General features: G+C 37.7%; 1 protein-coding gene across 1 annotated transcript in view; it reads left to right on the top strand.

Annotated features, from left to right (window-relative positions):
• FBN2 (fibrillin 2) overlaps positions 1-16,728 on the top strand; it is a 226,740-nt gene that overhangs the window by 53,503 nt on the left and 156,509 nt on the right. The window contains exon 6 of the mRNA XM_040241764.1: positions 5,955-6,152. Within this exon, the coding sequence (XP_040097698.1) occupies positions 5,955-6,152 (198 nt within the window). The remainder of the gene's footprint in view (positions 1-5,954; positions 6,153-16,728) is intronic.

Raw genomic sequence — 16,728 nt, 5'->3', positions numbered from 1 at the left:
CAGATGTGATACATCCATACAACTGGAGAAGAAAATGGCTACGTACTCCAGTATTATTGCCCCTTGAATTCCATGGACAGAGGCGCCTGACAGGTTACAGTCCATGGGGTCGCAAAGAGTTGCACACGACTGAGCCACTGATATAATGTCCATATAGTGGAATATTATTCAGCAGTAAAAAGTGCTGACTCATGCCACATAGCAAGCATGGATAGTCCTCAAGAACATTATGCTAACTAAAGGAAGTTGGGCAGAAAAAAAAAAAAAATCACATACTATTTGACTTCATTTCTATGAAATTTTCCAGAAAAGGCAACTTTATAGTGACAGAAAATCAGTAGTTGACAGGGCTGAGGATGAGCACAAGGAATCTTCTTGGGATAATGCAAGTGTTCTAAAATTGGGTTGTGGTGATGGTTGCACAATTCAATAAAATTTATGGAAAATTATTGAATCTTAAAGGTAAGGCGGGTGAATATATGCTGTGTAAGTTAAAGGAATTTAATATTTGATGAGTTTGCTAATTGTGTCAATTGCTTAATATTAATAAAAGTGGAATTATATTAGAAACTCAAAATAGCAATATTTATGTTTCACAGGATAATTTTTAATAAAATTCTCTTTGTCACATGGTAATGAGGAAGATAACTATTTACAGCTCACTGAGTCCAGCATACCAGTTGTTACACAGCTTGCTCCATTTTATCCTTTGTTAATGCACTGCACCTATGACCTTCACTTTGAATGGTTAGTATAGTATACAATAACATTTTACCCACAGTGAAACTGTGATGAAATGTATAGCCAGTCATAACATTTAATTAAGGCCTCTCAATATTCTTTGACCATAGTTAAAATGCTAGTAAAGTCTGGGACAGAATGTTTTTAATCTGATCAGGAAATTTAAATCTTTTTTCAATATCTAATATTTGTTCACATTTTACTTGTTAGTATTTCTGGAATAAGTAGGTTACATTGTAAGTTTGAAAGCAAAATGTAACCAGGTAAGAAAGTAGATTCAGTGTAGTCTTACAGAAGGGAAATACAGGCAAAAGAAATAAGGAATGTTTAACTCTGTTCCTGGAAAGGGGGGTCTGGGGTTGAATAATTAGGACCTTCACCTGGAAAGGTTCTTTGCAGAGGATGTTCTTGTCTAGACAGTCCTCTTCTCCAAAAAGAGCTAAGAGGACATAATTTTAAGAAGGTGTTGTAGTTAGAAGAAAAGAATTTTTGACAAGTTGGTTTACTTAAGAATGAAATTATGACTCTATTCAGGCTTCTTTGTGGGAATCCTAAAAGTGTACAGAATGTGAACATAGGTATATATGAGTGAATCTACCAAAAAGTAAGCGTGTTAGATTTTTGGTGAAGAATGGACTTTACCCTGCTTGTTCAGGACTGGATATAGTTTTTCGTAAGTCTGATATTTACTTAAAAGGGAAAAATAATGTGTTGTCTGAAGGACAATAGAGTAGGTTTAAAAAATTTACAACCTGGCAATGTGTGATGTGGGGAGGGAGCGTGTACAAGGTTGACATATCTACAAGTATAATACAAAGATTGTCTTCTTCAAAAACATGATCTGTAGCCAGCACATCTGTTGTTCTTATGTAAGGGATTAAAACGAGCTATTTTTGTTGAAGTTCAGCTGCAGAGTAACAGAATGTTAAACCAACTTGCTACAAAGGTTACCTATTTTGGATTTTGTTTCCTTTATATTGAACTTTTAAAGTGTTTTTTTCCTCTGACAAAGCCTTATTCTTCTTTAAAAAACAGATTTTTTTGCGACTTTAAGTTGTATTTTTGTCATGTTACAGGATTCAGATGACATCTAAGTTGTTCTAGTTTAGCATTTTGAATGTTAAATTAGACCCAAGTTTGATTCCCACCCCCCCCCCCCCCCCCCCCCCCCCCCCACCCCCGCCCAGGAGCAGTTTTTCATAAAAATGTTACCAACATTATTGACTATTTTCCCATTGAATGTAACTTTGTTTTGTTTTTACAAAAATCTGAAACTTGTTCTGGCTTTCCCCTTCACATAAAATTAGGTTATTTGCATAAAAGCTTATCAGGAAATCCTGAATATCACCTTACTTTCCCAAGAGTTAATAAACTATATGAGTACAATCTTTGTTTAAAGGAGAGGAAAACTTTTTGGTGTATTTTGTTGTAATTCTGTAAATGTTAGTCATTTAACTGGTCAGTCTTTAGAAGACTGATGTTTCTGTGATTTCTTGTGTCTTTCAAAGTACAAGCAACAAATTAAAAGCTTATTAATGAACTATGGTGTTGGAGAAGACTCTTGAGAGTCCCTTCAACTGCAAGGAGGTCCAACCAGTCCATCCTAAAGGAGATCAGTCCTGGGTGTTCATTGGTGGGACTGATGCTAAAGCTGAAACTCCAATACTTTGACCACTTGATACGAAGAGTTCACTCATTGGAAAAGACCCTGATGCTGGGAGGGATTGGGGGCAGGAGGAGAAGGGGACGCCAGAGGATGAGATGGCTGGATGGCATCACCAACTCGATGGACCTGAGTTTGAGTGAATTCTAGGAGTTGGTGATGGACAGGGAGGCCTGGTGTGCTGCGATTCATGGGGTCACAAAGAGTCGAACACAACTGAGCAACTGAACTGAACTGAATGGTTCAGCTCTGCTTAAAATAATACATATTTATGTATATGTATGCAAAGAGTCGGACACAACTGAGCGACTTTCCTTTCCTTTCCTGTGTATATATGTACTGATCATCTTATAAGGTCATTACAGCATGGAAAGATAGAAGTGCCCAGCTTTCAAGTTGCTTATAGTCTAGATCAGTCCTTCTTAAACTTTAAGGTACCTGTGAATCTCCTAGGTGACTCAGTGGTAAAGAATTTACCTACCAATGTGGGAGACATGGGTTCGATCCCTGGGCCATGAAGATTCTCTGAAAGAGGAAGTGGCAACTCGCTGCGGTATTCTTGCCTGGAGAATCCCCACGCACAGAGGCGCCTGGTGGGCTATCAGTCCATGGGGTGGCAAAGAGTCAGACACAGCTGAGCGATTAAAACAATAGCAACAGTGGATCTCCTAAATATCTTGGGAAATGCATATTCTAGTTCAGTGAGTCTGGGAAAACAGCTGAGTTTATCTCTAACCAGTTCTCCAGTGACGCATGTGTTGCTGGCCCATGAACCACTTGAGACACAAGGGTTATAATAGACTATCCTTAATATTCACAGAGAAGCGAAAAGCCAAGGAGAAAAGGAAAGATATAAGCATCTGAATGCAGAGTTCCAAAGAATAGCAAGAAGAGATAAGAAAGCTTTCCTCAGTGATCAATGCAAAGAAATAGAGGAAAACAATAGAATGGGAAAGACTACAGATCGCTTCAAGAAAATTAGAGATACCAAGGGAACTTTTCATTCAAAGATGGGCTCGATAAAGGACAGAAATGGTATGGACAGAAGCAGGAGATATTAAGAAGAGGTGGCAAGAATACACAGAAGAACTGTACAAGAAAGATCTTCACAACCCAGATAATCACGATGGTGTGATCACTCATCTAGAGCCAGACATCCTGGAATGTGAAGTCAAGTGGGCCTTAGAAAGCATCACTACAAACAAAGCTAGTGGAGGTGATGGAATTCCAGTTGAGCTATTTCAAATCCTGAAAGATGATGCTGTGAAAGTGCTGCACTCAATATGCCAGCAAATTTGGAAAACTCAGCAGTGGCCACAGGACTGGAAAAGGTCGGTTTTCATTCCAATCCCAAAGAAAGGCAATGCCAAAGAATGCTCAAACTACTGCACAATTACACTCATCTCACACGCTAGTAAAGTAATGCTCAAAATTCTCCAAGCCAGGCTTCAGCAATATGTGAACCATGAGCTTCCAGATGTTCAAGCTGGTTTTAGAAAAGGCAGAAGAACCAGAATTGCCAACATCCGCTGGATCATGGAAAAAGCAAGAGAGTTCCAGGAAAACATCTACTTCTGCTTTATTGACTGTGCCAAACAAAGCCTTTGACTGTGTGGATCACAATAAACTGTGGAAAATTCTGAAAGAGATGGGAATACCACACCACCTGACCTGCCTCTTGAGAAATCTATATGCAGGTCAGGAAGCAATAGTTAGAACTGGACATGAAACAACAGACTGGTTCCAAATAGGGAAAGGAGTATGTCAAGGCTGTATATTGTCACCCTGCTTATTTAACTTATATGCAGAGTACATCATGAGAAATGCTGGGCTGGAAGAAGCACAAGCTGGAATCAAGATTTCTGGGAGAAATATCAATAACCTCAGATATGCAGATTACACCACCCTTGTGGCAGAAAGTGAAGAGGAACTACAAAGCCTCTTGATGAAAGTGAAAGAGGAGAGTGAAAAAGTTGGCTTAAAGCTCAACATTCAGAAAAAGAAGATCATGGCATCTGGTCCCATCACTTAATGGGAAATAGATGGGAAAACAGTGGAAACAGTGTCAGACTTTATGTTTTGGGCTCCAAAATCACTGCAGATGGTGACTGCAGCCATGAAATTAAAAGATGCTTACTCCTTGGAAGAAAAGTTATGACCAACCTAGAGAGCATTTTGAAAAGCAGAGACATTACTTTGCCAACAAAGGTCCGTATTCAAGGCTATGGTTTTTTCAGTGGTCATGTATGGATGTGAGAGTTGGACTGTGAAGAAAGCTGAGCACCGAAGAATTGATGCTTTTGCACTGTGGTGTTGGAGAAGACTCTTGAGAGTCCCTTGGACTGCAAGGAGATCCAACCAGTCCATTCTGAAGGAGATCAGCCCTGGGATTTCTTTGGAAGGAATGATGCGAAAGCTGAAATTCCAGTACTTTGGCCACCTCATGCGAAGAGTTGACTCATTGGAAAAGACTCTGATGCTGGGAGGGATTGGGGGCAGGAGGAGAAGGGGACGACAGAGATTGAGATGGCTGGATGGCATCACCAACTCAATGGATGTGAGTCTGAGTGAACGGCGGGAGTTGGTGATGGACAGGGAGGCCTGGCGTGCTGCGATTCATGGGGTCGCAAAGAGTCGGACATGACTGAGCGACTGAACTGAATATTCATAGAAGAGCTTGCCTATAGATCATATGTGACATACATTTACTAAAGTTTTTATTATCATGTAAGAGAGCTGGACAATGGTACAAGCATCTTCTAGAAATCAGAGATCATATAATATTAACTTGGAAAGAATCCATGATCATGGGCCTCATTAGTACCATCTTTCTAGGTGAGCTACACAGAGAACTAATCAGATTGATAAGGAAACAGAAACCAAAGTGTTAGTACTAAATGCTTATGATCAATCTAGACCGCCTAAATAAATATACATATGTGTGTGTGTATATATATATATATATATATATATATATGCAGTATGGAAGAGTGTGTCTTCTTTGGTTCTGCTTTGATTTTCTGAACCTTTTTCAGGACTTCAGAATATTGACAGGTACAAAGGAGTCATTAAAGCAGGTGCCATCAGGCCACAGGTGGGGAAACCCAGTGAGTGGAGCGGGCTGGGTGGCTGGGCTGTGGTGTCATAGAAGGGATTTTTCACCACTGCCATGCAACGTGACAAGCCTAGCATGGCCAGGACATCCAACTTTTTAAGAAAAGCCAGAAATATAAATTTCATGTGATATTTCCCAATTTACAATGTTGGCTACTCATTTTAAAACATTAGATGGGCCAAGAAAACACATCTGTGTCCCAGACACAGCCCTTGCGCCACCTATTTACAATGTCTAGGACAGAATACATTGAAGTCTTGTAAGGCACTTCTCATTATCGACAAATTCTGAGTTTTCACGATGGAATTCTCTGGCCTTTTGTCATTCAGCATTTTGATCGGAAGAAAGTCTCTTGTTTTATGTATTTGTAGGTGCTGGTTTTGAGATTGGTGTGTGGATATAAAACCTGTCTCTCTGCCTTCTTTCACATTCCAGATTATAGGACAGGTCCATGTTTCACTCAGGTCAACAACCAGATGTGCCAGGGGCAGCTTACAGGCATTGTGTGTACGAAGACCCTGTGCTGTGCCACCATTGGACGGGCCTGGGGCCACCCCTGTGAGATGTGTCCAGCCCAGCCTCAGCCCTGCCGACGGGGCTTCATCCCCAACATACGCACTGGAGCTTGCCAAGGTGAGTGAGCCTTCAGCCCGTGTGCACCGAATCACCCACCCAGTTGTCTGGGGTCCTTTCACTGCGCTGGGGCGATCTGCCTCGGTGGATGGGAGCCTGTAACCCAAAGCTGTTTCTGAGAGGGGCCTTATCATCTCTGACGAGGGGGCGCCTGACTACAGATGGCTTATCTTCTGGCCACTTAGCAAATTATTGTTAACTGACAGAGAGGGAGAAGAGAGATATGAAAAATTGGGGGACATTTAAAAAATATTTAAGACAGTCGGAAGATAAGCCATTCCATGTCTTCATCCAGATGGCATTACACGTTCCCTACTACAGCCCCTCAAACTATGCATGTGTAAATACCTGGGGGACACATTTTTTCTATCTTTCCCATCTCATTAAAGATATGAGAACCTGAACTCAGGTGACAGGGAAAAAGTGAGCCATCTAGATTATCAACAGTGTCTTCAGACACAAAGCAGTAACCCCAACCGTGACTGCAGTTACTTCTGAGCTTATTAATCAGTCGGTTACAAGCTTGTCTCCAGGCAATCTTCCCAACCACATCCTGACGTATATGTATCAGGGCTAGATCTGGGCTCTGAGGATGCTACAACTATCAGCTTTAACCCAAATGGTGGAAATTGTCATATACATACTGAATAATTAATTTTCAGCCACCATGATTCTTAGTCTTCTTAACAACTTCTCTGATATATGGATTAAGTGCATTTTTAAAGCTTGGAACAAGGTGCTGTAATGAGCTTTTAAGTGGTAGTAGGGTGAAAGGAAAGTGGAAAGTACTTTTGTATTATTCAGAGAAATGATATTATTCATTATAAGACATGGGAGTTAGTTAGACTTTGTTACAATGAAATCATATACAAAGTTAGATGTGAAATCTTTCAAATTGATGTTAGTAACCAGTGTCAACAGCCAAAGATGGAGAAGCTCTATACAGTCAGCAAAAACAAGACTGGGAGCTGACTGTGGCTCAGATCATGAACTCCTTATTGCCAAATTCAGATTGAAATTGAAGAAAGTGGAGAAAACCACTAGACCATTCAGGTATGACTTAAATCAAATCCCTTATGACTATACAGTGGAAATGAGAAACAGATTTAAGGGCCTAGATCTGATAAACAGAGTGCCTGATGAACTATGGACGGAGGATCGTGACATTGTACAGGAGACAGGAATCAAGACCATCCCCAAGAAAAAGAAATGCAAAAAAGCAAAAAGGCTGTCTGAGGAGGCCTTACAAATAGCTGTGAAAAGAAGGGACGCAAAAAGCAAAGGAGAAAGGGAAAGATAGACTCATTTGAATGCAGAGTTCCAAAGAATAGCAAGGAAAGATAAGAAAACCTTCCTCAGTGATCAATGCAAAGAAATAGAGGAAAACAATAGAATGGAAAAGACTACAGATCTCTTTAAGAAAATTAGAGATACCAAGGGAACATTTCATTCAAAGATGGGCTCAATAAAGGACAGAAATGGTATGGACCTAACAGAAGCAGAAGATACTAAGAACAGGTGGCAAGAATACACAGAAGAACTATACAAAAAAGATCTTCAAGAGCCAGATAACCACGATGTTGTGATCACTCACCTAGAGCCAGACATCCTGGAATGTGAAGTCAAGTAGGCCGTAGGAAGCATCACTATGAACAAAGCTAATGGAGGTGATGGAATTCCAGTTGAGCTATTTCACATCCAGAAAGATGATGCTGTGAAAGTGCTGCACTCAATATGCCAGCAAATTTGGAAAACTCAGCAGTGGCCACAGGACTGGAAAAGGTCCATTTTCATTCCAATCCCAAAGAAAGGCGATGCCAAAGAGTGCTCATACTACTGCACAATTGCACTCATCTCATACGCTAGTAAAGTAATGCTCAAAATTCTCCAGCAATACGTGAACTCCGAATTTCCAGATGTTCAAGCTGGTTTTCGAAAAGGCAGAAGAACCAGAGATCAAATTGCCAACATCCGCTGGATCATCGAAAAAACAAGAGAGTTCCAGAAAAACATCTATTTCTGCTTTATTGACTATGCCAAAGCCTTTGACTGTGTGGATTACAATAAACTGTGGAAAATTCTGAAAGAGATGGCAATACCAGACCACCTGACCTGCCTCTTGAGAAACCTATATGCAGGTCAGGAAGCAACAGTTAGAACTGGACATGGAACAACAGACTGGTTCCAGATAGGAAAAGGAGTGCGTCAAGGCTGTATATTGTCACCCTGCTTATTTAACTTATATGCAGAGTACATCATGAGAAATGCTGGGCTGGAGGAAGAACAAGCTGGGATCAAGATTGCCAGGAGAAATATCAATAACCTCAGATATGCAGATGACACCACCCTTATGGCAGAAAGTGAAGAAGAACTAAAGAGCCTCTTGATGAAAGTGAAAGAAGAGAGTGAAAAAGTTGGCTTAAAGCTCAACATTCAGAAAACGAAGATCATGGCATCTGGTCCCATCACTTCATGGCAAATAGATGGGGAACAGTGGAAACAGTGTCAGATTTTATTTGGGGGGCTCCAAAATCACTGCAGATGGTGATAGCAGCCATGAAATTAAAAGACACTTACTCCTTGGAAGGAAAGTTATGACCAAGCTAGACAGCATATTAAAAAGCAGAAACATTACTTTGCCAAAAAAGGTCCGTCTAGTCAAGGCTATGGTTTTTCCAGTGGTCATGTATGGATGTGAGAGTTGGACTATAAAGAAAGCTGAGCACTGAAGAATTGATGCTTTTGAACTGTGGTGTTGGAGAAGACTCTTGAAAGGAGATCAGTCCTTGGTGTTCATTGGAAGGACTGATGTTGAAGCTGAAACTCTGGTACTTTGGCCACCTGATGCAAAGAGCTGACTCATTTGAAAAGACCCTGATGCTGGGAAAGATTGAGGGCAGGAGGAGAAGGGGATGTCAGAGGATTATATGGTTGAATGGCATCACTGACTCAATGGACATGAGTTTGGGTGGACTCCAGGAGTTGGTGATGGACAGGGAAACCTGATGTGCTGTGGTTCATGGGGTCGCAAAGAGTCGGACATGACTGAGTGACTGAACTGAACAGAATTGAACCAATGTCAGAGGCAGAGATGTTTATCCAGCCTATGTAAATGGTATATTGCGGAAAGCCAGGCCAGTGTCCATCCAAACCCCAAATGAGAATTGGTAGATTCAGGAGCCTGGACGTAACCTCAGTCCATCGAATTATAAAATCTGAGTGCTCTGCATAATTTGGTAAGTATATTTCTGACAGTGGCCTCCCCAGATTGTTCTTAGTTTTGTAGTCTTATAAAACGTAGTTTTAGAAATGGCCTGCATCTGAACTCTTTTCAAATCAGAACTATAGGGACACCCAAGGGATGACCCTGTTGTCGTTGTTTAGTCTTTAAGTCTTCTCTGACTTTTTTGTGACCCCATGGACTGTATGTAGCCCGCCAAGCTTCTCTGTCCATGAGATTTCGCAAGTGGTTGCCATTTCCTCCTCCAGGGAGTCTTCTGGACCCAGGAATTAAACCTGCATCTCTTGGGTCTCCTGTATTGACAGGCGGATTCTTTACCACTCTGCCACCTAGGAAGCCCCAAGAGTGACCATATAACCCAGCAAATTATCAGCTTTATATTTAAGTGCATGTAAAAGCTTTGTCAGCTGTGGCCTTAGAATGGTTTTGTGAATGTTTTGTCTCTTGGATTAGTACCAACCACAACAAATATGAAAATCAAGTTAAATATAATTTTTAATCTGTTGTTTACTGTGGATAATAAAATTCTCAATCATTGATATAACTAATGGTATGACTATATAGGGTTCCTGATAAAGCAACATTTTTTTCTACAGAATATATACTATGCTATTAATATAAAATATATAGTATTTATTTACTGTACTACATAGAATTCCTAGATTAGATATAGATGACTGTATAATTTATATAATTTAACAGATTACTATTAAAGATAAAATACTGTATAGATCTACTAGATTAACACTGACTGGATTTGCTAGAGTAAAAACTTGTTTATTCTCTGGCACTTTTCACCTTCTAATGCACTTGCCTGTTTATTGTCTTTATTGCTTTTGAAAATGAACGTGAAGGTGTTAGTTGCTCAGCTGTGTCCGACTCTTTGCGACCCCATGGCCTGTAGCCCACCAGGCTCCTCTGTCCAGGGAATTCTGCAGGCAAGAATATAAAGTGGTTGTTACTCCCTTCTTCAGGGCATGTTCCTGACCCAGGGATCAAACCTGTGTCTTCTACATTGCAGGCAGATTCTTTACCTTCTGAGCTATCAGGTTAAGCCCCTTCTTGCCTTTACTCTCTCCCAACTTGAATGTAAGCTCCATTTCGGCAAAAATCTGTTATATTCATTAATGTTTCTGAGGCATTTAGAATAGTGTCTAACACTCAGTAGATACTCAGTAAATATCTTTTGAATTAATAAATGGAATTGATATTAAAATATTCTCGAAAACCACTGTTTCATAGAAATAGTCCTGGTTGAAAAAAGCCCTTAATTTCTACCAAAAAAAAAAAAAATCACAAATTACTGACTCTCCTCATCTTTTGTATTTGTAGTTAGACTTTTTTACATTGATATTTTGTCAAAGAGGCCTAGTTTTTCTGAACACAATTATGGAAAACGTGTCATCTGATCTCAAACTTCCTGAATGTCCTTCAGGATTGAGTAATGTCTGAAAGCTTATTTGTTTGATTTTGTTTATGCAGCAAAGATAAGTTTTGGGCTCCATTTGCCTAAAAATATAATGGATTAATACAGCTACAGGAGCAAAATGAAATTTGCCACATGGTTAAAATGTCTGGAAAAACAAGTTCTGCTTTATTTCAAAATCATGGCATCGTCAGAAGGCTCTCAATTAAACACTAATCTTCAGTTCAGGCTATTTTAAGACTACATCTTACTGTGATTTCATTTTCCCCTTTAAATTCCTAGACTGTTTCCCGAGTACTCTGCCAAATTAATTTGGAAGGTAATAGAATGGGAAACAATAAGACAATAAAACATGATACATGTCATACTTTTTTGTAATAGTGATCTTTTTAAAGGGGAAGTTGAAAATTTTTGTAGAGTTGAAAACATTTAGCTGTGTAGATAACAGTAAATAGCTTAATGTTGGTTTTAAAATATGGTTTATATTAGCCAAGAGAGGACATTGCTGAAGTTCTAAATATAATACTATCCTGTAACTGATGGAATTAGTGAATTACTTTATCTGTAGCCTAGGAGGGAATGAAAGAGATCTTATAATCAAAAAAATAACTGTGAAAAATGAGATCCAATGTGAAATTAAAATGATACTTAAAAAAACATTAAGCTGTGAGGAAACTAGTAATTTTTTTTTTTTTTTTTACTTTTCACTATTGCTGTCATGACTTTCTGGACTTAAATAAGCAGTGTCAGAAGAAACCCCTTCCTAGGGTGTTATGAGGTCAGTCATAATAATTCTTGACTCCTTCCGTGTTGAGAGCATTTCAGTTCTAGTCCATAAGCCTGAGTCTAATCTACGTTTAGGCTTGTATATTCTTCATTTTATTAAACACAAAGGAACCAAAGTTGCCTCACATAGGCCTTGAAATTTAAGCTAGCTAGCATGGGGGACTCTGGTGGGCTTCCGTCTATGGGGTCACACAGGGTTGGACATGACTGAAGTGACTTAGCAGCAGCAGCAGCAGCATAAAAGGAGTGAATTAAAGGCATAAAAAAGTGGCATTAAACTGTTTTTCAAGAATATTTGTAAACTTCAAATAAATATGTCATGAACTGTCACTTGCATATGTTGTATTATTATTATTATTATTATTTTACAATTAAGTTATTTTTAAATCTTTACTGACTTACACGTTCACTCTAATTAGGAGATTTTATTTAAGATTAATACTTGACTTTGGGTCTTTGAGATTTTCAGATAGTGTAAACTTAAAATTTTAAAGAAAGTCCAGAGGGTTTGATAAGAAGCTGCTGCAGGCAATATTCCTTGTAGAAGTTTTCAAATCAACCTGATTCTTCTTAGCACTCTCTACTCTTTTTTCAGCAGAAAATGACTCCATTTAAAGATGAGTACTAAAGAGTAAAGGCTTACATGTAAAAACTGAAAAAAATAGAGAAAGAACATTTGGAAAAGATAGAAGAACATGCTTCATGGAAGAATTATCTAAATGAACACAAATTTCATGTACTCTTTTATCTCATGGAAATGAAAAATAATGTGTTTCTACTCTTAACAGATGCTCGAAGAAGCACTGCAAGAGTTCAGTAAAGACAATCAGAGATGCATAGTGCATACTGATCATACTCAAGAAAGAAACTGAAGGAATAAAAACTTTACCTAATGAAAGGCAAATATTACATATACACATACAGACTTAACATAAAACTGAAAAAAATCATGACAAAGGTTGATAAGCTTGAGGAAATCACAAAGTGAAATGTCAGAGGACAATAAATAATGATTGTAAAGAAGCAGAAAGGTGGTAAAGAAAGCTGAAGCAATGAACTGAAAACAAAAGAAAAATTTTGTAAAATAAAAAGTTTCAGTTTGCAGTTTGGAAGGCAGGTATAGCAGTTCACTAAGAAAGAGAAGATAAAGGAGAATCTTGTGGGCATAATAAGACAGAATAAGCAAGTATCTTTTTTAAAGGGAATACCCTAACGGGTCTCAAACTTCTCTCGAGCAACTCATAGACCAGAAAACAGTGTGGCAGGGTCTACAGACTTCTGGCTTTGATACATGTTTTTGTAAATAGAAGTATTTTAGGGGCTCTTCAAAGAATCAACTCTAGGGGGGACCAGAGTGGGAGAAAAAAAAAATCTCAGAAGTTGCCTCTGACAGTACAGGTGATATATGATGAAGCTTGAGACCAGAGTAGAGGCAGAGAGCCAAGATTTGAGATATATTTGGGAAGCAAGCACTTGGTACTGATGGGAAGAAGTGAGACAGGTGAGAGGATGCCCAGTTTCTCTCTTAGGTTTCTGATTTTGACATTGGGATAAACAATGATGACGTGTTGAGAGAAAGAAGATTGAGACAGAACCATGCTCTGTTTTTTTTTTTTCAATGCCAATAATTTTTATTAAAAAATTTTTTTTTAATTTTCATTAAAGTATAGTTGATTTATAATGTTGTATAGTTTCTGGTACACAGCAAAGTAATTCAGTTATACAGATATATAATACATATAATATGAAAAAGAATATGTAATTTTTTATTTTTATTTTTTTCATTTTAAAATTTATTTATTTATTTATTTTACTTCACAATACTGTATTGGTTTTGCCATACATTGACATGAATCCACTACTGGTGTACATGAGTTCCCAACCCTGACCCCCCTCCCACCACCCTCCCCATATTATCTCTCTGGGTCATCCCAGTGCACCAGCCCCAAGCATCCTGTATCCTGTATCGAACCTAGACTGGCGATTCGTTTCTTACATGATAGTATACATGTTTCAATGCCATTCTCCCAAATCATCCCACCCTCTCCCTCTCCACAGAGTCCAAAAGTCTGTTCTTTACATCTGTGTCTCTTTTGCTGTCTCACATACAGGGTTATCATTACCATCTTTCTAAATTCCATATATATGTGTTAGTATACTATATTGGTGTTTTTCTTTCTGGCTTACTTCACTCTGTATAATCGGCTCCAATTTCATCCACCTCATTAGAACTGATTCAAATGTATTCTTTTTAATGGCTGAGTAATACTCCATTGTGTATATGTACCACAGCTTTCTTATCCATTTGTCTACTGATGGACATCTAGTTTGCTTCCATGTCCTGGCTATCATAAACAGTGCTGCGATGAACATTGGGGTACTTATTTCAAGTCTGAAGTCCTACAGGTAGTAAGTTACCAATATTTACTTATTGGGATGATCATTTATTCAGCATTGGAATTTTGTGAATGCATGAATAGATATTCTGGCCAAATCAAACCACACTGAACAGTTGCCAAGACAGCCTATATGTCTTAGGCCCCAGATAGAGACAGGATTGTTTTTCAATTGCTGTACTTAAAGACTGGCATTTGTTTTTGTAGAAATATAAGTACTGTGTATGAATATCTACAGGGTATAGAAATAACTTACATTTTAAAAGTGAATCTTATTTGGGGACAGACCAAGTTAAAAAAATCACACATTATTAGTACAGTAATAGGAGTTGGTCCTTAGTTCCCACAGATATAAATTAAATGAACCATTTTTATATGCCTGTAGTGCTGGCACATACTTTTCACATTTTAATGTCAGCTAAAAAGAATATACCATCTAACACAAATTTATATAATAAAATCAGTTTATTATCTCTTAAGGCAAGTTTATTTGGAGAAGTTGGAGAATAACCGAGTTCATAAACTAGAATTACTATTGCTTTGTCACATTATTTATAACCTTAGTAAACATAGACTAAAGTGATTGTATAAGATTTAAGTTTCAAAAGATTTAATTTTATTCAGTAAAATTCTTATATGTGATTTGAAGTTTTCCAACATTTAAAGAAATAATAAGCCTCTGCCTGAATTGAAGGGAAGAACAGAAACACATCTGTATAATTTGTACAGTGGAAAACCCATCAGACATTAGTGGTTCCTTATGCTAGCTTGGAAGATGCAGAAACTCTTGCATAACTTGAAGGTCTGAGGCTTGCTTCTTTTGTTTTTATAGGGAACACTTGTGTGTGCTTCTAGGTTCCTGTTGATTATTTCAATAAGATTTCTTTAAAACTTTCTTTTTTATTTTAGTGATTAATGATCTCCCTAAAAGAAATTAATTCTGTTTAGCTGTGTAGGATATTTCAAAAAATAAAAGTTTTATTTATTTTTTCTAGGAAAAGTACTTTTCAGGCAATTACAAAATAAACCTTGTAAAGTCAGAATGCTTTTTCCTTTGAAAAATTACTGAATCTACTAAATATGTAGTCAAAGTTTTTATGAACAGTACTAAGGGATTTATAGGTTTGGCCTCATTTTTCATTTTATACCAAAATATTCTTTCTCTGATTTATCTACCAGGAAAAAAGCGGTTTCTATGGATGTTTTTTTTTTACCACATTTTAATGAGAGTAGAAATGTAGTACATTTTTAAAATAATGCAGTTTGAAATGTTGTAAATTAAACTCTTCAGTATATAAACTTCTTGCCTTATAATTCATTTTAGTTGCTTTTTGTTTGGATCAGATATCCTTTAATAAGGCAGTGATACCTATTTTCATCTCAGGATAACAATATTTTGTGTGCTGTGCCCAGCTGTGTCCGACTCTTTTGTAACCCTGTGGACTGTAGCCTGCCAGGTTCCTCTGTCCGTGGGATTTTGCAGGCACGAATACTGGAATGGGTTGTCATTTCGTTTTCTAAGGGATCTTCCCAACCCACGGATCAAACCCTTGTCTCCAGAGTCTCCTGCATTGCAGATGGATTCTTTACTGCTAAGCCACTGGGGAAGCCCCAGTTTACACAGTAAGGTATACCAAACTTGTGGGTTTACCAAAAAATAACAGGATAAATCAATATACACTGACATAGAAATGTATCAATAAAATATTTTAATGGAAAGATATAAGGCAAAACAACACATATAGTGTGATCTTATTTTGATTAAATTAACAGACCACCACTCTGAATTTGTCTATGAATAATTCTAAAAGAACAGACTACTGATGTATCAATGGTTATCTCTTTTAATTCTGTTTTTCTGCATCTTTAATGTTTCTTACAATGAGTATATCAATTGTTATATAGATATAATATTAATAAATCTGTTGGGCTGTCGATTTGGATAGCTAATGTAAATCTGCATAAGCTTATATATTGTATGCCCTTTTATATACCATGTTCATCATAACAGTATACTGAATTACCTTTTACACAAAGAGAAATTAAGGTGAATTTAGATATAAAGTGAAAAACTCAGAAACTCTAAATAAAGAAAAATTTCCCAATCTCCTATAATGTGTTAGCTGTAGTTTTTTTATACAGAGTCTTTATCAGGTGGAGGACATTCCCTTGTATTTCTGGCTTACTGAGATTTAAAAAAAATCTATTAGTGATCATGAATGAGTGTTGAACTTTGCCGTTGCTTTTTTCACATCCAAGAGATGTGTTGTCTCTTCCGTAATCTGTTTGATGAACTGATTTATGTTTGAATGTGGAAACCTTAAATTCCTGGAATAAACATTTTACTTAGTCATGATATATTAACTTTTTATATATTGCTCAAGGTTTCTATATTTTATATAATGCTAAAGTTGACTGGCTAATAATTTTTGTATGCTCTTCCCCAAAAGATGTTTTTCTTCTTGTTTTCCTCCTTATATCAGTTCCTCCTTATATCAGTTCTTCGTCTGGCTTTGGCTTCAGGGTGATGCCAACTCAGTGAAATGGGTTGGACGGTGTCCTCTCTTCTCTTTTCTGTGTGATTTTGTGTATGTTTCTTTCTTAAATGTTTGAAAGAATTTAACAGCAAAGCCATCTAGACCTGAAATTTTCTTTGGGCAAAGATTTTAAACTAAGACTTAAATTACTTATGAGTCTTTTCAGATTATATGTTTGTTCTCCTGAGGT

This window comes from Oryx dammah, unplaced genomic scaffold, assembly GCF_014754425.2.
Source record: "Oryx dammah isolate SB20612 unplaced genomic scaffold, SCBI_Odam_1.1 HiC_scaffold_5, whole genome shotgun sequence".
In the NCBI taxonomy this organism is placed as follows: Eukaryota; Metazoa; Chordata; class Mammalia; order Artiodactyla; family Bovidae; genus Oryx; species Oryx dammah.
This window is presented reverse-complemented; position numbering and strand designations above follow the sequence as displayed.